This window comes from Pristis pectinata, chromosome 11 (assembly GCF_009764475.1).
Source record: "Pristis pectinata isolate sPriPec2 chromosome 11, sPriPec2.1.pri, whole genome shotgun sequence".
In the NCBI taxonomy this organism is placed as follows: domain Eukaryota; kingdom Metazoa; phylum Chordata; class Chondrichthyes; order Rhinopristiformes; family Pristidae; genus Pristis; species Pristis pectinata.
This window is the reverse complement of record NC_067415.1, coordinates 33,025,132-33,046,092: the sequence shown is the minus strand read 5'-3', so window position 1 is coordinate 33,046,092 and position 20,961 is coordinate 33,025,132. Positions and strand designations below refer to the sequence as shown.

The window sequence follows — 20,961 nt, the reverse complement described above, 5'->3', positions numbered from 1 at the left end:
CCTTGGTATACCCTCCATTAATATTACCCATTTTTGTTGCAAACATTTCCAGAGATTTCAATTTCCTCTTTAATGCCATGTGACTACATCACATTCCTTGATTCAGTGGTAGAATTTTTCTTTTTTTTAGCATGCTTTGGCTAAACTGCTGTCCTGTCTCCTCGGAGGAACGACTCACATTTAACCGCTAGGTTCTCTTTATAGCTATATACATTCTCCATCAAATAGACTGTTGTCAAATTGCTGGTGCATTACTTTGCTTTGATCACCACAGCTGCCCATGCCGAGTGAACTGCCTGCATTCACTGCACTCCTAATCTGGATTGTACTTTCTCTCAGTGCCACAGCTGGCTGTAGAGTAGACAATGAACTACCAGGCCTTGTCTGCACAGCACTAATTCCTCCCCCTTAACTGGAAAATTAAAATCCTAAGGCGATTCACTTTAAGATAAGCATTCTTACTATGCCAAATGCTATCGAAATTATAATCAGTGCTGAAACATCTCCAATCCAGCTGATCAGGAGGAGTAATATTTACTTGGAAAGTTTGTGGTTAAAGAAATTTCTGAAGTCAAACATGTGTTCTCGAAACTTGGTTAATGCAATTTAAAGGAAAAGTCATCACTCTGTGTTTATTAAACAGAAATGTGTTTATTGTTAAAGAATTTTATTGTTTCAGTTTGTAAAGGGAAACAAAAAGGATTTATAATACCAAGGAAAGTTATAAAAAAATCCTTTATGCTGAACAGCTGTTCTAGTTGGTTGTTTCCATGGGGAGGTTTCTGGAGGCAGAATGGCTGCTGACTTCTTGGGTATTATCATCATTCACTGGAACAGGGTTGTTGAATCCTTGAGGTGCAGCTTGCTGTTGACTCTGGAGTTCGGTTGTATGTGATGGAGTTGAGTTGTAGAGGATAAATCCAACCATAATGAGCACAAATGCCAGAATATACAGAACGGAAAACTAATGATAAAAATTGAAGGGAAAAGTAGTCAGATTTTTAAAAAATTATAATTCACTTTAATGGAAGCATAATGAAATTCAAATATTGGATGGGCATACACTTGATAAGAGGAAAAGAGAAATAATTAAGGGGTTTAGCATATTTGAAAGTGACAAATAACCAGAGCCAGATGAAATATATTTGAGGCTATTGATTGAAGCAAGGAAAACAAAAGGCAGGAACTGTGACCTCAAATTTTCAATCCAACCTCGCTATAGAAGTGGTGCCAGGGGATTGCTAAAATTGTCCCGTTGTTTAAAAAGGAAGGAAGGGATGAAATCAGTAATCATAGGCCAGTTAGTTTAACTTGATCTAAGTTATTGAAATCCATTTAAGGGATAGTAAAAACATTCATTTAGAAAGGCACTGATTAATTAGGTTCTAATGTTCTAATGCTCTCAGTTGTGTCTAACTTGATTGAAAGGCTGCTGATGAGTGCTGCACACAATTCTGGTCACCACAATACGTGGAAGACGCAATTGCTCTGGAGATGGAGTGGAGGAGGGTTACAAGGATGTTGCCAGCAGTGGAAAACTGTAGCTGTGAGGAAAGATCGGATAAATTTGAACAAAAAAGTCTGAGCGGAGACTTAATTAAGATGTATAGAATTATGAGTGCCTGGATATCATGGGAACAACCTATTTCCCTTAACAAAGGGGTCAAAAACCAGGGTGCATAAATTTAAATAAAATGGTAGAAAGATTAGAGAGGCGATGAGGACATTTTCCTTCACCTGGAGGCTGTTAGGGTATGGAACTCATTGCCTGAAAGAGTGGTAGAAATAGAAAACCTCATCACATTTTAGAAATGCCTGGATGTGAACTTGAAGAGCAGTGATCTGCAGGGCCATGAACCTGGTGCTGGGGATAGCATTATAATAGATGGACCAGCCGGACCCAATGAGTTGAATGGCCTCCTTCTGCATCATACATTTTCCATGATTCTATGACTTAAGTTCCACAAAAATCTCAAACCATCCATTTTTCAGCTTAGTGGCACAAAAATTAAGACTTGCTCACTGAAATCCAAGACTTGCATGAGATGAGATTTTCTCCATATAATATTCCAATCACAAATTCTTAAATCTAGAAATTATTTTTGTTTGCAACTCCAACTATTTTTCAGCATTCAACAACTTTATACTTAATATAGATAAAGAAGAATGATTGAGAGTTTAGCTATTGTGACTAATGTGCAGAGCTATCCTCCCACGCATGGATACAGCTAGTAGTTGCAGATTGTGGAATTACCCTTTAATTATCATCTTAACAAAAAAAGTATGACGAGGTGCAAAAGAGAATTTTAATGCAAACCACTTATATGGGTTGACTGGTTAATATTATAGTGGTCTATTAGGCTGCAGAGGAGGTTGATGTTAATCACAGTGGTGGCTTGATTTTTTTTCTTTTGGTTTCCATAGCTACCTCCTACACATTGCTACCAAGAGACATTAACCTTTGCACCATTCTTTAATTATCTAAACGAGAAAATAGCCTGAAAGCTGTTACTTGAGATTTAAAAGGGGTCTAGTTTTCAACATTGTTCTTAGCTTTGTGAGATTGTCAAATCTCAACAGCTTTATGATCATTTAATAGAAAAAATATTGATGAATCAAATCAGATCAATTTCAAGAGTGTCCAGGATTAGTAAAAGCTTGTTAGCCCTGATTAAAGCCAACTTGCATCTCGTAAAGGGGACATTCTGGATGGCCTCACAGAACACAGAATGGGTATCCAGATTTCTCAAAACAGCCCTGGAGGCATTGTAGACAAGATGGAGATCTCTTCCCACAGGAAGCGAGGAAACCCTCTAGGAACCTGCTATTGAGGCAATGAAAGGAATCACCTGTTGAAGTCAATACTAGGTAAGTATCTTCAAAGACAAGAATACAGTGCTAGTAGGAGTTCAGTGAGCTTATACATGTGAACTAGGTTGGTAAATACATGTTTAGTACTGTCTCTGATCATCTATGTCAGCACAGTATTTCATACAGCACACCCTCATCAACTACTTACCAATAATCTCTGTCAATTGGAACCAAGATCTAATATTCAAATGGCCCAGCACAACCTCACACTTATAATTTTTCAAAGCCTCAGTGCCATGTCTCACAGCTGACACAGACTTTCATCTATTCAAATATCACTCAATGCAAGACACCCAGTGACATATTTCAGTTTCTCATAAAATAAAGTGACAGACAATTGGTGTCTTCCACAACAATCAGGCAGAAGTGTGTCACACCCCTAGTGGTGAAAGGGTAGGCCATTAATGGAGTGGTTACATACTCTGGTGAGCCAGCAGCTTTGAGACCACAGAAGATGACAATATCTTTAAATCTAATCCTCCACCCATTTCAGGCTAGGTTGTGATGACCAGGTGATCATTGGACAGCAAAAGAGCAGAGATGGAGGTATGCCATCACTCAGTGTAATCACTACAGCTACCATAGTCTGCAGCCAGAGCAGAGGGAGAAAGTATAAAATATTACAATTCTCTAAAGAAACAAAGGTGTATATGGGAATTGGGTGACGACTTCCATTCAGCATTGCACAAGGTGTCTAATCTGCAAACTCCTGCATGTGCAAGCACAAATATACAACCCAGGAGCAGGAATAGGCCACTCAGCTTCTTGTCTGCTCTGTCCTTTATTAAGATGGTGGCTGATTTGATTGTAAACTCAACTCTGCATTCCCGGTTACCTGAGGTAATTTTTCACCTCCTTATCAAGAATCTATTTCTGCCTTAAAGTTATTCAAAGGCTCTGCTTCCACCAACCCTTGAGAAAGAAAGTTCCAAAGACTCATGATCCCCTGAGAAAATGTTGCTTAATTTCTACCTTAAATGGGCAACCCTTTAGTTTTAAGTAGTAACCTTCATTAAACATTCTCCCACAGGTGAAGCATTCTTTTCACATTCAGCCTGTGAGGATCTTGTATGTTTCAATCAACTGATCAACCACAACTGATGAGATTGAATATTCCTTCCTGCCACACCAACATCTTGCTGCAAAACAAAGGAGAAATCCTTTATACTTTGTTCTTTGTGGATTGGTTGCAACAACCCTAGAACACCAAAAGAGAATATTTCCTAAATAATCTTGTCCATTATCTTGTACAGCTATTGTCTTGGCAAAGGTCATTACATTGGATTTTAATAAATTGCTGCATGCTGCCACTGATATCATGTACTTCCAAAATTAGAAAGCCAATACAAGCTGACACCCCCACCAACGCCCAAAGCCACTCAGTCTTCACCCCCAAATCAATTTTCACATTTTTAATAGCAATAGATCTATGAAGGGTGAAGTCAAAGACTGAGTGGAGCAGTTCAAGGACAGTGCACACCAGCATTTCGTTCCCTTTGTTGTGGTGAAAGAACTAAAAATCTGCATGTCGTCTATGTGGGCATACTTCCCAGAAAATTTTGATTTCACACACTTGATATGCTGTGTCTGTTGACATTTTGAAGTCTACGGTGAAAAAGAATCCCAGTATAATTGCTCTTAATTACAAGTAAAGTGCACTCAGATCCCTATTTTGTTTCTGATCTTTATATTCCACAAGTACAATGCTAGTAATTATCAAATAATGTTGGTTCATGAACCTACTGAAGTGAACATGTTCTTTAACTCAAAACAGCAGCAGCAATGGGTATTGGGAGAAAATAAACTCTTAGCCAGGCATGCTCTGGAGAATTCCCTTGGAGAAAAATAACAGCTTTTGAAGCTGCAATTGCCATCTTATTTGTTAGTTAAACCTTTATTGGGGGGAAATTACTAAATAAACAGATTTGTAATTGATCTTTTTTAAACCAAAAACTCATTTGACATTCTTCTGCAACAAGTTTGTATACAATGATTAATGGGAGAAAGTAATGTCTGATTGGTTCAAATCCAATCCCATTGGTTCGACAAATCTCATTTGCAAGAAATCCACTTGCAACTTCCAGATAATTTGGTTAGACAATACTGAGGGTCTCCACTGCATGTGAAAGTGCTAATTTTTTTGTAGCAAGCTCAATTCAAGCATGTACCTTGGACATCTAACCGGGGATTAATGCTGTCCCTTATTAACATTATCCAAAAGTACAAGATCATATTTGATAGCTTTTCCTCACTCTCCAGAAGTATTACTGATGTTATTTTTAGGTGAATCAAATTGTCCATTGGTTATTAAACAAAGCTGACTTTGTCAAATTCCTACATCTCTTCTGTGCTTGTGCTATCTCGGTCTTTGGAATAGAGTGCAATGTGTGACATGCTGTTTATTTCCTAGGCAGTTTTCTTCCCACAAGTTCACTGAAGATTGTCTTTTTCACCTTTATGACATTGCTTGTTTAGTCATATTTCCCTCCCTTTGAGCCTCTAATCATGACTTTACCATTTTGAAGTCCACTAGCCAGGCAGCCTTATTTCTATCTCTACGAACCAATAACTAACTGAAAATACCACTGCACTGGCTTTAAGCCACCTGTGCCCCACATTTCCATCATCTAAATTCTTGCTACTTCTCCACATTGTTAAGAATCACACTGAAAATTCTTTCCATAAGTTCCAGTGGCATTGTCCAGCAGATCTTTTGCTCTTGCTTGTCCCCTTTGCTGTTATACTTTAACTCCATCATTGATGCAATTTACACTCAACTGCCTTGTTCCCTGGAACTCACTCCTACCAATAGTGGTCCACCACATCTCCTTGGGGCTTACCACAGAAATTTACCAGGACTGGTCTTGCAACTTTTAGCTCAAACCTGTAATTCCACATGATTATTACTTTATGCTTATTGACTATTTTCTTTGCTCTTTGCAACTGAGGGAAACAGCTTGAGTTGTAATTATTATCCATGTAGTTGGCAATCCCATTTAGGATTTCATTTGAAATAACTTTTATTATTATGCAAGTAAAATTGTAATTGCTCTTCACTTATTTTACCCTTATTGAAATGAACATATTTTTAAAGTTCATTTATTAATAAATGGGATGAAGCAATCTATTTCATGGATAAAATGTTTTGTATTATATCATTCAACCCATCTGTTATTTTTCTGAATATTTTTATTAAGATATTTACTGAATACATTAACATGAATTTCCTCAAGCCATAAACCTGGTACTAACTCTGCCAGGTTAGGCTATAGTTAGGCTAACTCTGCCAGGTTAGCTGCAACCAGTCTTTAGTTATATAACTAAAAAGAAAGATTCTTTTGATCTTCAAAGGTCTGAGCCACCAGCAGTGGGGCGTAATTATGCCTTTCAGGAAGCTAGTCTGGTCCTTGTCTCTCAGCACACTGGCCACCATGAGCACCTGTGAGGTCAAGGATGCTAGATGTTCCAGCATAATACACATTAGCAGTGTATCCTGCCAGAAGTACCAAGTGGATGATTTATCTTGGTTTCTTCATTCTCATGAGGCTCCAACAATCACAGAAGCAACCTTCAACCAATTTGATTCATTCTAAGTCTTATCAAGAAGAGGCTGAGACAATGGAGAGAACAAAGCCTATAAGACCAGACAACAAGTTAATTGCCCATGTCTGTCATGTCAACAAAAAGGAGGAAAAATCCTGTCTGGCTAATATCCATTCAATCTACCTCCATCATTAGAAAAGTTCTTTAAAGTAACACCAATAACACCACATTTGGACCAAGGCAGTGTTGAGGTGCGGAAAAATTTAAAAGAAGCATTGCCCCACTCAACAATGCTCCGTTTAGATTTTTCCACACCTCAACACTGCCTTGGTCCAAATGTGGACCAAACAGCTGAATTCCAGAGGTGAGGTAAAAGGAAGTTTTTGACTGAGTATGTTGTCGTTGGTTTTTGTAAAACTAAAGACAGAGGCCATCGAGGAAATAAAAACACGTGAAGAGTTGGGATCATACCTTACACAAAGGAAGGTAGTTGTCATTCTTGTTGGTCACCAGAACATCACTGCGAGGGTTCCTCAAGGCAGTGTCCAAAGCCCTAACTCCTTTATCTGCTTCATTAATAATCTTCCCTCCATGACAAATGGAGAAGTTCACTGATGATTGCACAATGTTCAATTCCATTTGCAACTCCTCAGAAAATGAAGAATTTGTGCCTACATAAAGCAAGGCCCAGAGAACATTCAGGTATAGGTTGATGTGGCAAGTAACGTTTGTGCCACAGAAGTGCCAGTAATGACCATCTCCACTAAGAGAGAATTTAACCATCTACTTTTCATATTCATTGTCATTGTTGCTGCAATGTGTGCCATTTACAAAGTGCAAAATACACTGCAGTTACTCAAGGTTACCTCAACCATATCTCTAAAATCCATGACTTCTACCAACTAAGAAGTACAAGGAAAGCAGGCACAAAGGAACATCACCACCAGCACATTCCATTCCAAGTCACACACCATCCTGGCTTCGAAATATATCACCATTCCTTCACTGCCACTGGGTCTAAATCCTGGAACTCCCTACCTAGCAATGCCATGGGAGTATTTTCAGCAGAAGGACAGCAGTGGTTCAAGAAGGTGGCTCACCATCACCTTCTCAAGGACAATCAGGGATGAGCCATTAATGCCACCATGCCAGCAACTCCTGCATCCAGAGAAAAGAGTTTAAAGAAAGAGTGCATCCAAACAACTATCTGAAGAGTGGTTCTAGCTCATGCCCTACAAGAATCCCATCATGGCTGACATATCCACATTAAAGAGGAGCTCATGGCCATTCTGGTGGACCTGCAACTAATGAACTTAATACCCTATTTTTGTAAGAAAGTGAAATACAGCAGACAGTGAAACTCAGTCAATCTTGAGATGCTAATAATGTATCACAAACATACTCGTAACTTTTTCAAGGTCATATCCCATCCCTTACCATCTCTTCATCCGAAGACAAGTAGAATCCCAAAGGAAATATTATAAACATTGTTTACACAATTTCTCCCGAAGTTAATGCTAACTTTCTATCTATGTTTAAGTGGTTTACGTCTAGTGTCTGTGCCTTTAGAATCAGTCATAAGCAGTTTAAAATAAAATGTAATGATAATTCAGATTCCAATGATACTTTGAACAATGTTTAAACATCCTTCAGCCATGTGGTTGATGAAGCAAGTTTTAGGATGCAGGACAATGGTAGAAATCAGTAAAGTTAGCTGGGGGGAAAGTTGCAAATGAAGTTCAATCCAGAGAAGTGTGATGTAATGAATCTGGGGAAGGAAAGCACTTGATAAATGTAAGATGCTGACAAGTGTGGCGGAATGAAGGAGATTTTGAATGCACATCCACAAATCCAGAAAGTAGCAGAACAAGTAGATAATGCTATTTTGATGACATATGGGGCACTTGCCTTTATTGACTGAAGCACAGAATAAAATAGCTAACAGATCATATTAGAACAATAAAATATAATAGCAAAAATCAAGCTGCAGAAGGAACTCAGCAGGTCAGGCAGTGTCTATGGTGGGAAATGGACAGTGGACATTACTAGTCAAGACCCTTCATCTGGACCCACTATGTTCCTCCAGCAGCTCGTTTTTTTGCTCTAGATTCCAGCACCTGCAGTCTCTTGTGTCTCCAGTAATAAATAATAGGTCATTGTATTGCATTCTCTTCTGGTCACCACACTGAAGGAAGGGTGTGACAGTGCTAGTGGGGATACAGAAATATATGAGGATGTAAAGGGTGAAGAATGTTGGTTATGAGACCAAGTTGGAAAGGCCAGTTTGTTTTCTTTGGGACAAAAAGTATAGTGGGAATCTGAAACTCTGTCCGAAAAGTTGGTGGTGAAATGCCCATCACATTTAAGAAGTAATGAGGTAGGAAGAGGGAGTAGCTTCAGTGTTCTTTTTTGACTGGTGCTGACACAATGACCTGAAAGGCCTCCACCCTGTGTGAGAAACGTCTATGCTTCTGTAATTTCTCAAGCAATGGACAAAAACAAGAAAGCTTCACATTGTGTTGGTTCTGTTTGTAAAAAACAGTTATTTTTGTGCTTGAATGGTTGGATGCAAAAACTCCAGGAAATTCCAGTAAATCTTCTCTGGGAGAGTAAGACAAATACATGATTGTTTAAATCATTTTAAGAATTGCTGAAAGAAGAAACCAGTCACTCAATTTGAAATGACTGATGGTGAAAGTTTAGATTAATTTAAATTCTAATGAAGGTAAGAAAGTTAGAAACCCTGTAGAGTATAAATGTTATTTACACTCAGTTTGTAATTAGGAATTAGGCAAAATAATTTCTTCAATAAACATATGTCTGTATTTTGTAAATGCTATTTAGATGCTAGTTTAAATTTGGTAAATAAATTCATAAACTTAAGATAAAGGGTACGGGCTTGGCTCAATAAGTAGTGATATTTAGCAGATAAGGTTTTATTCTTCACTTCCTGGGCATGTTACTGAAATCATGCTGAGCTATCAAAGGTCAGTTAGATAGTTTTAAAGATATGGTGAGTTAACATTCACACTCTACAGTGAACTAAAGATGAAAGGTAGAGAAGATTCTAAAGTGGACCTTAGGCTTAAACTAAAAAGCTAATAATTAGTTTCTGATATAAATTAAGCACCAATTTACCAATTAAGCTACAGACCTATAGACTGGAGGTACAGATTTAATTGCCACTCTCTTGAGATCCTAAATTTAGTTGAAAGACACATAGAGTTGCCTAATGGATGGCAGACGTTTCCCTTCAAAGATTAAAAGGAAGTTGTCATTGAATCTTCTATTGGCCAACTAGGAGCAATAGAGACACTGGAACTGGAACATTGCCTACAGCCTTGAATAAAATACTCAGATGTCTGGAAAAGACCAGACCAAGGGATGGGAATATGGTCCCTAAAAGAAGAGAGGAATGTATAATCAGAGCAAAATAAAATAAAATTCAATGTAGACTATCTTTAATCACCAATACATTTTATTAGTTTGGTGTCTCTTGAAAGGTTGCTTACCTTGTAGTGGAATAAGAAGATCCCAAAGAAGAAGCTGTAGAGGTCTGCAGTCAGAATGGCAAGGTTGACTGAGGTGGCATTGCTGAGCTTAATCACAACAGGTAGGAAGCTGTACCATCCAAACATGCAGACAGCAAAGGAAGTGAATAATAACACTGCAAGAAAAAGAGACTCAAAATGATTGATTCAAACATATTCCCAGTACTCTGACCACAGGTGTCTAATGTCATCAGATTAGATCCAATTTTATAGAAGTTCTGCTCCCTCAGTTTGAAACAACCATCATTTGGTTCTCTTGCTATCAGGGTGGCAGAAGTCTACATATTCATCAGTTTCTCTCAGATTTGCCACCTTGGTTTAAAATAAAATTGGTTGCACATTAAACTTGTCTTTGCTCTAGCGCAGTATACCTTGCTGTTGACCTTAATGGGAAGGTACAAAACAAGTTAATGATCACTTTCAACAAATCATACCAAAAATTCAGCTTTAATTTAGACTTTAAATTCAGCTTTCATTATTGTCCACATAATATGTTTAGTGCTACTGATGAGGAGTCAATTCAAATACAAGTGCTTTTAAATTGTTATGCCCTGGTTTTCCAAATAATATCCCCTTACTGCAACACTAGAAGAAGTATTGAAATCAACCGCTGTATTTTTACTTTCAGAGCATCTGGCTTTCTATCCACATAATGTTTTCCTGATTAAGTAACATCTTGATTTTAAAATTTGTCTCATTGCTTTCAAATCCCAATATGGTTTTGCTCCATCCTGTCCTCATAATCTGCTCCAATACTCCACCCTCCAGCCTTTTAATCATCTTATAAAATAATTGCCCCATCACTGCCTGCTGTGCTTGCAACTGGCAAGGTCTTTATCGTGTAATTCCTTTCACAAAACTTCAAATTTGTGGTGGTCCGACAGCTTTGTTGGCGCCAGAAGTGGGCGACACTTGTGGGCTGTCCCCAGAACACTCTATGCAAAAGATGTATTTCACTGTGTGTTTTGATTTACATGTGACTAATAAAGATATCTTATATATCTTATATCTTTAAACAATGTTGCGTGAGTGATTCTACTTGCAAAAAAACTGTTCTTTTTTTGCGCTTGAACGGTTGGATGTACAAAATGCAGGAAATTCCAGTAAGTATCCCATGGGATAATAAGACAAGTTGTTCCTTAAAACTCATCCATTTGACTAAGATTTTCATCAGCTGCACCTGGCTTTGAGTCAAATGTCCTTGAGTCAATTTGCTACTTTGAAGGTTTTACATAAATACATTTTGCTGCTGATGCTATCTTACAGATAATTGATGTTTTTCTCTGTTAGAAGCTCGGTGTATGACCTTCTCAGATCTAATGGTATAGTTCATTTCTTACTTCTATGCGTGTTGGTGCATCCTGTCAGGGTATAAATAAACCAGACCTGAATCAGATGTTTATGTATTTCGTATGAGCCTCTCAATTCAATCTGAAGACAATCTGAACAACTATATCAGTGAGGTGAGTTCCCCTGTATTAGTTAACTTTCTGGTTGGACAATAAATTCAATCAGCATGACTTATTATTGCATGATAGTGCAAAATAAGGGACTTTCCATACTTATCCAAATATGTAGATCATTTTATCTGACAAGATGAAATCAAAATGCCTCCTAGTAGCTTCAAAATCCCTTAAATTTCCTCTTTTCTATCTGACTAACTGACAGCCAAAAAGAAAGGCTTGTTGAAGCTTACTAATGAGTATCAGAATGAGACAAGATTACAAATTGTTGCTTGTTTACTCTCTTTGCTGCTAATGGAGATTGTGCCAAGTGTGAAACCTGGATTTGTTATGCACAGCAGGAGCTTCCTTGAAATGTTCTCACCGACAAACTAGGAACAAATTTATAGTAGTCAAATTAATCGATCAATCAACACATTTTTGGGATGTGGTAGAAAACTGGAGCACCAAGAAGATGTGATAGAAAATCAGAGCACCCCGTCACAGGAAGAACGTGCAAACTCCATACAGACAGCAATGCATGTCAGGATAGAACCTGGGTTGCTGGAGCTGTGAGGCAGCTACTAGCTATGCCACTGTGCCAAAATGAGGGGAAAATGATATCATAGGCCTGTTTTAGTCAGCAGTAGTCCTTAGCTTCCAAAAGCAAAATAATGTAGGTGTTGAAAGTCTGAAATAAACAGATAATGCTAGAAATACTCAGCGGGCTAAGCATTAGCTGTTTCTCCCACTAATGATGCTGCCTGACTTGCTGAATATTTCCAACCTTTTCTGTTTTTGTTCCAGAATCCTTAGGTTGATGCTGCTAGAAACAATGATGTATAGGCCTCCAATGATTGTATCTATATTTTCTGGTGGCTGTGTTTTCCTAACAGCCTTGGCATTTAGGAGAGCAACCATGCCAGTTAAGTGGCTTCATGTACATTTGGGACTGTCATGATGATCATGATCTTAAATTCTGAGGAAGAATTCATATCATCCGTATTTTGAAAATATTAATTAATTTTGATTTATGTGTGTTTCTCTCCAGGTAATATAATTTTGGACTGTTGAAAAGAAAAAAACATAAATTGCATCTAATTCCAACAAAAATAAGTTATTGCATAAGGGTTGTGTTTTCCTTAGAGTTAGCAACTCCATTGCCTCAGCAGTGTAGTGCAACAATTGGATACCATGACAGTGTTTTACAAATTTATGGCATTTGTTGTGTCTTTGAAATTACAGAAGGATAAGCAACCTTGAATGCCAATTTTTTTTCCCCCTTTGCAGCTACATAAGCTGACAAATCTAGACATTGAATTTTCTTGGTGAACAATTGAAATAGAGATGAATAAATATATGGCTGAATTCTCCTTCAACTGTTGTATTATTCAGAAGGTACAGATTAATTGAGAAGCACTGTTGGCTTGACTGTGATGCCTGAAACTCACAATTTAAACTTGCATCACATGCTCACATGTAATGTACTTGATATCTGCCAGGGATCCATAGACCTGTAGAGTAGCTGAGATTTACTTTCTTCAGGAGAGCAGGGGAGGATATTAGAAAAAAAATTCAAGAACATCAAAAAATCCTACCCATACAATTCAATGAATTTCATTAAAGATAAACAGAGAAGAGGGAATCCTTTTTTCAGAACTATATTCACAGTGTAAACCTGAAAATGCTTTAGAAATAGTTCAGTGGAAATATTCAGATGGTAGATATTATGACAAATGAAAGCTTACCTACTTGCCAGTTCCAATTAATATTTGCAATTTCATTATGTTCCAGAATGCCTCTACAACAGAAAAAAATGAAAGCTTGACTTTAAAAGAAACACCAAAGATACAAGATACAAAGCATTAGTTTTGCACAGGACAGGTTTCTTTAATTTTCTCTTTTCCCTTCCTCACTTCCTGCACATCTCCAACTCCATCCTCCAACTTTCTCTATCTGTGTTTTCTACTATTTTTGCTCATTTGCAAGATATGACTATCACTTCCTATTTCCCTTACTTATTGACTTCTTTCCATACTTGATAATAGTAATATGTAATTACAATTTGAAAATAGTTTATGAAAATGGTACAATTGTGTATGGTGTAAATACTTATCTACAGCATAGTACATTTTGCTGAAACTTTAAGCAAACCTTAGTATTCCAACCTGACAGCATCCTGCTTGCTCAGTTGCCTGCTTCACACGGAATAATCTACATCACCTAAGCAGCATCATTCAATAAACCAAACATAAATTGCCAAGCAAATTGCTTCAAGCAAACCACATAGAAGTGATCCATTCATCCCATCAAGCCTCTGTCTCAGAGCAATCCCATTCCCTTACTTATTTCCCTGCAACCTATTCTCTCTCGCATACCCATTAACACCCCTTGATTCCCCTGCCACCTACCTGCACCAGAAATAATTTACCATTCAACCTACCAACCAGCACATCTTTGGGATGTGGGAGGAAATTGGTGCACTTGGGACAAACCCATGCACTCACAGGGAGAATATTACAAACTCTACACAGACGGCACCACAGGTCAGAGTTAAATCCGAGTCACTGGAGCTGCCAGGCAACAGCACTACCTGCTGCATTGCTATGCCAGTGTTTGGTAGGTATGGATTTATTTTGGGTAAGAGTGATTGAAGCAAACACCCTCACTGTATTTAAATTTACCTGAATGAGCACTTGCCTACAAGGTAACATACTGAAAGTTGTGAAGTGGTATTTGATTCTAGTTGGCCAGTGTGGATAGAATGGGCAAAGTGGATTTCTTCTTTGCTGTATATTTACATGGTAGTTGGGTGGTAGTCAAGAAATTTTCATTTATGGGTTCTGCTAGTCTGAAAATTGATCTTGTTCCCCTTTGCTCGGTGTCTCATATTTCAAAAGCAACATGTAAATTACACTACTTTTTGGAGTATTGAAATAATATTTGTCCTGCTTTTACAATGAAAAGGAACATTAAGAGTGTCATTTACAATCTGCAAGAGTTATACACATTTTAAACCTTTTCGGAGCTAAGAAACAATTCTTATCATCAAGGGGAACTTACAACAAATAAAATACAGTTTAAATAAGGTGCGTGGAATGGGCTGCCGGCAACGGTGGTGGAGGCGGATACGATAGGGTCTTTTAAGAGACTTTTGGATAGGTACATGGAGCTGAGAAAAATAGGCAGCTATGGGTAAGCCGAGTAATTTCTAAGGTAGGGACATGTTCGGCACAACTATGTGGGCCAAAGGGCCTGAATTGTGCTGAAGGTTTTATATGTTCTGTGTTCTAAACCACTCCTAAAGTATGGGTCTTGAGCTGTTTTATGACAACTGACTGAATTAAAAACAATTAATTCAGATTCTGGTATCATAAGGAACTTGTTCAATTCTGATTCATATCCTCATGTCCTACAGGGTCTTACTTACCTGAGGAAACAGCATTTTTGTGAGGTAACCAATAAATGGTGAACAAATATGACACACTACAAAAAAAGCAGTATTTATAATTTGCAGGATGCCTCAAAATTTATAAACGAATATTTTGTTGTTCCCATTTTTTCTGCTTTTTTGTGTTCTATCATTGTGCAGTTTTCAACATTTAAAAACTGAAATATATTGCTTCAGAAGAAACCAAACTTTTGCCAACATTGTGCTTGTATACAATGAATATTAAACAATACTGTTAAATTGGATATAATTTAGAAAAAACAGTGCTATTCCTTACAGTTGTATAACACTAAAGAGGGTTGCAAACAAGCCAAGCATTCCCAGGAATTCCTCTCTGCTAAAGTTTTTCACAACGAATTCTTCACAAACGTTAGAAATTCCATAAAATATAGCACCTCCCAGGACAAGAAGGTCTCCCAGCAACTTATTGATACCTATTTAAAAAAGGCACTAGATTAATTTAAGATAAAAATAAAACTTTTATTAACATGGATTTATATAATAATTCAGAATATGTAGCCATTTTATATCCTTACTTAACCAAAAAGAAATGTACATATAAAATGCATTTCGACAGAAATAATTGACTCTGGATTAATCATTAAGCTCATTTAAATGGGAACTTACTCAACATCTGCTCAGCCCCTCACTACATTGCTTGTGAATCACCAGATGTTTTAACACTTCAGTATACAACCTACTTGATCAACGCACATCGCCCATTTTAAGTCTTTCACCATCACAGCACCATCGCTGCAGTGTGCACTATCTACAAGGCAACAATTAGTCATCTTATTCAATTGAACCTTCCTATAATCCCCACTATCCCAAAGTATGAAGATAGCCACCACAAGGGAACTCCAGCACTTTGAAGCTTCCCCCCAAGTCACACAACGTGAAAATATATTGTTTGGCCTTCATTTTCGCTGGTTCAAAATCCTGGCGGTCCCAACCTACCAAAAGAGATGATGGACAAGATAAAACTAAAAGAAAGCAGTTTAACATTTAAGGAATGAATGCGAGAACAGCAACATTTATACACTCGTTTCCAGAGTAAAAACACCAAAGCAAAAGGGATCCAACCATGGCCAAACAAAGAAGGATATTATTACATCCAAACAGGAATCATATAAAATTTTCAAGAAAATTAGCACACTGAGTGGATTGCATTGCAAGACTGATAAGGGAACACAAGCAGAGCATGAGGACACAAGTAGAACATAAAAGCTGATTGTAAAAACCCCTGCAAGTATGTAAAATAGAAAAGATTAATCAAGAGAAATTTAGGATCTCTACAATCTGAAATGGAAGAACTTGTAATAAGGCACGAAGAAGTGTCAGAGCAATTAAACAGACTCTTTGTCCTCATGGAAGAGGACACAAAGAACCTCTCAGAAATGCTGGAATAACAACAGTCCAACGATAAAAAGGAATTAATGGAAATTAATTAGCAAACAAGAATAGTGCTGGTAAAATTAATGTCACTTAAACCTGATACATCCCTAGGGTCTGATAATCTGCATCCCAGTGCACTAACAGAGATTACTATGGAAATATTGTTATGCATTTTTGTCTTTCCCAAAATTCTATGACTCATGGAACGGTTCCATCAGATTGGTAGGTGACAAAAAGGAGAGAGAAAACAGGAATTTACAGATTAGTTGCCCTAGCAACAGTAAGATGGAAATCACTAGAATCTATTATAAAGGATGTAATAACAAAACACCTTGAAAAAATCAATGGAATTAAACAAAGTAGAGATGGATTTATGAAAATCCATGGTGTTTGATGATGAAAGGAGACACTTGCTAAAGAGGGCACTCCTAATGAAGATTAGCACTTGCTAATGGAGATTCACCAGGTTGATTCCTAGGGGGTACAAACTGTTAAATGAAGAGACATTCAGTACAATCATGAAATTAAAGCAAAACGTATTGTAGGTTCTGGTGAAGGGGAGAGATATAAAATAGAGCAAGGGCGAAAAACAAATACAGCTCCTAAAATCAACAACAAAAAAGACTGCAAATGCTGAAAATCTGAAATAAAATAGAAAATGTAGGAAATACTGAGCAGTTTAGGCAGTGTCCATCAAGAGAGAAACAGTTAATTGTTTCAGACTGAAGACCTTTTATCAAAGCTGATACTATGAGTTTAAGTTGCAGAGGAAGGTGGGGGGGAGTAGAGGGAACACAAAGGAAGATCTGTGAAAGGGTGAAGGGCAGGAAGATTGAATGACAAAGGAGCTGTCTGAAAGAGGCTGGTAAAAGCCCATAAATTGGTTTGGGGGAGTTACAATCAGGAGGAGACAAATCAGATCTGTAAGTACCAGATAAAATGGAGACAAAGAACTGTGACTGCTAGAAAAGTGATATACAAGGCTGGACTGGCTGATTGTTGAAATTGTTGTTCAGTGTTATGTCTAAGAGGCTGTAATATGCCTGTTTGGAAGAAGAAATGTTATTCCTTGAGCTTACATTGAACTCCATTAGAACAGTGTAAGAAGCTGAAGGCAGAGGTCAGAGTGAGAATGGGAGGAGAGAACTAAAGTGACAGGCAGCTGCAGGCTTAGCACCATGCTTGCACACTGAACATGGGTGTTTTGCAAAGTGATTAACCAATCTACACTGGTTTTCCCAATGCAGAGGAGACCACAATGTGAGCACTGAATGTAGTAAAGTAAATTGGAAGTACAAGTGAGTTGCTAATCCTGAACTCCTGATGACATAGAATACATGGAATTAGGAATGCCATGTTCTACAGGAGAAAATATAACCTTGTCTTACTATTTTGTGCTCCGGTGTCCTGCTCAGCAGTTTATTGTTCACAGGAAAGTGCAGGATAGTCATGAGAGGAATGGTTGTTAAATGGAAGCTCTTCTAGTTTGTGGCAATTAATCGTTGTGAACAGAGATTGCCTTTTTTATTGAATAGAGAAACTATGAACTGGTTCTAATTGTTTGGATATGGACAAGGTATTGATGGATTACTGCAGAACTGCTTTGTGTTTGTGAAAGGAACAAAGTATTTTGGGATGGTCCCTGGCTATGACCAGTGTTGTGGTGAATTCTAACCACAATGATATCAACTGGACACCAAGAGCTTCAAAACAAGGTTGTGCTTTATTCCAGTCTAACAACAAGGCTTCCCAACAGTTGATGCTCACATCACATGTACACATGATGAAATCACTAAGTTCTATACCCAAATAACTTATGTACATGTTGCACACAAATGCACCACAGTTTTTTTTGTCATAGAAAACAAGTTTGTTTACACTCTTCAGAAGTACTCAGAGTTATTAGGGAGTTCGTCATTGCCTGATTTCCTTAGGCAATTTGACCTTCTCAACTGTGTATTTATCTCTGACATTGTATTTGTTCCTTGAAATGGAGAAGTCGCAATTTCTTGGCTTAACTAGCTGCTGTTCTGTAACTCTTCAACAATAATTGATTATGTCAAATTCAGGAATAGATTCATCATTACACCACTTCAGTATCTTCAAGTATGTCTCTTATTAAGATTATCTGATCAACTTTAACATTATTCACCTTATTTGCAATGGGTACGGAATACCTTATGGGACTACAGATTTGGACTACTTCACTGAAGTGTCATATTCACTCACTGCTCTGGTAACTCTAACTCTTTCACTTAGTGAGAATTGCTTTTCTTTGCCTTGAGTTACTAGAATTTGCTTCAATTGCTTCCTCTCTAAAGTATGTTCTTTGTTGTCATTTGTACACCTGTCCTGACTGGTTCTCATTGTTTCATAATGATCCTGTATAATCCACTGCCCAAATTGTGTTTACATTGATTGAACACTATCAGTCCAATTCTATTTCTTGTTCTTCTTAAGATGTTGGTGCAATGTTACTAGAACCATTACTGGATCAGACAAGAATCTGGAATAATATTGATTGATTCCCAGAAAGGAACTAAGTCTAAAATAGCTGGAGTTCATAATAGCAACAACCTGTCTTTAACATATTTCAAGGCATACTGTATATCTTCAAACCAAGACAGTTTTAATATCATGTTGTAATAGTAAAGGAACTTTAATAGTTTCTCTAAAATAATATTATCCTTTCCAGCAGCCATAGTTATAAATGGGTTATCTTGGTTGCATAGCCAATTATCAATTCCCCTCAAAATGTTATCCATGGTTCGCTGGGAGACTTTTGGTGAGGTTTTGACTTGATATGGCAATTTAGTAATAAATACAACCCTTTATGTGTATTGATTATGAGGTTCTTCTGACTATCCTCATACACTTCCAGCTGTGCATAGGGCACAATGAATCTGGTTTGAAAAAACTTGGATCCCACCAAATGTGCATACAAGTCTTAGGACATCAGCAAATGACATTGCTCATCATTGACTGTCTGACATAAAGTTATTTTGAAGTCGCTACACAATCCTACTTTTTTATCCACCTCAAATATAGCTGCTATTGTAGATGTCCAGTGACGTGAGTTACTGTGACCAAAATGTCATTTCTTTCCATTTTCTCAAGTTTTTCTTCCACTTGGTTCTTCAAAGAGTAAAGAACTGTTTGTGCTAGACTGATTTGACACCAGGTTTAATCCACATAAGTGCCTTGTATCCTATGATTCCGATATAGATATCATTGAAGATGTCATCAAACATGAACAACAGCATCCCCAAACATGATATTATGCATCAATGTGATTACTAAATAAAACCCTTTAATTTTGCAGGCTAGTCCTTGCCCCATAGATTTGGATATTCTGCAAAGTCAACCACCACTATTGAAATTCAAGACACCGGCCATGTATTGTTTCTGCCCCAATACCATCAAAACCTCTCAGAATAAACCTCAAGATCAATCATGCTCCTTACTAAGGATAGGTGACTGAACTCTTATCATAGGTATCCTTCTCCATAGTGATTTGTGGCAGTCAGGACTTGACTTTATACTCCTGTTGTTTCACAGTACACTAGTTTATAGCATAGATGCTATACAAAGGAAATTCTGTATCACCTGCCATGGTTGTAGTATTGTGCAGATTCCCTCTTCGTGACTATTTTTGAGAAACCTGCTCTTTCTGTGTCAGTGTTTCTTTATCAACAACACTGTTATCTTTCACCTTGTGTTTAGAACTGCCAAATGAGTCCTTCTGGCATGAGTAGCCCTTGATCTCTGTAAATGAACAAATGTGTGGGAAATGACTGGTGGTACATCGATAGACTAACTTGTGTCACCTGAGATCACATGATGCTGCCCCTGTTTCTGGACCAAAGCTTTGGGAATTGTCCATGGATTGTGACTACCATTATATCGATGCCTGGCAAAGGATAGAAATCTCTGGCATTTTGAATTGCCATCTCAATAGAAAATCTACAAGCTAATCAAGAGAGAAGCTTCTTCCTTTAGACCACACATGATCTTATTCACAATTATTTAAAACTCTCCAAATTTACGATGTTTTGCTGGGTTTCTCGATGCAAAGATATAATCACTCACAGTTTTGCCTAATTCAAGTTAAATGTGATAAGTTTACAGCCTTCGCTATCTCAAACATCTGTTGATTGAAATATTTTTAACCTCTATATTACCTCTGCAAATGGGATATTTCTAGCTCTCTGTAGAGCTCCTCAGTTGTTGAGCATGTAATATGCTCTCATGTGGTTTCCCAGTTGCAGTTGACACATCAGAATCCAGATGTTTTCAATCCACTGACTGTTCTCACACATTTATTCCACCTCCCAATTTACCCCCACCCACTTCCCATTGTAAAACATATTCACTCTCAGAAATTAAAATTTCCCCAGCATTTTGGGGTTGAATTAAAATGTTATCTTCAGCATGACTTCTTGTTTTTTTGTACTATGTAAATCAGAAATTATTAAATCAGAATCCTATATGCTTCAACTACTTTGTTAATTTGTAACAGACACTCCCTTGTGTCTGTTGTCACATCTACTTTAATATTGTGCATTTAGTATGTCTAGTCTCCTATCATGCTTCTTACTAAAAACTATCACCTTGCTCTTTTCTGTGCTGAATGTCATCTGGCATGTGTATGCGTGAACTATTGATGTTTTTTTTAATAACTTCTTCACTGTTTATTACACTTTCAGTT

The 20,961-nt window shown here is 37.5% G+C and overlaps 1 protein-coding gene across 1 annotated transcript in view; it reads right to left on the bottom strand.

Moving 5' to 3' along the window:
• Window positions 1-670: 670 nt before the first annotated feature.
• The window catches only part of LOC127576049 (solute carrier family 35 member F2-like), a 30,326-nt gene continuing 10,035 nt past the window's right edge, over window positions 671-20,961 (bottom strand). Inside the window, exons 5-8 of the mRNA XM_052026382.1 lie at window positions 15,136-15,292; window positions 13,156-13,208; window positions 9,927-10,081; window positions 671-964 (exon numbers count right to left, since the gene is read on the bottom strand). Coding sequence (XP_051882342.1) covers window positions 755-964; window positions 9,927-10,081; window positions 13,156-13,208; window positions 15,136-15,292 — 575 coding nt within the window. The 3' untranslated portion in view covers window positions 671-754. The remainder of the gene's footprint in view (window positions 965-9,926; window positions 10,082-13,155; window positions 13,209-15,135; window positions 15,293-20,961) is intronic.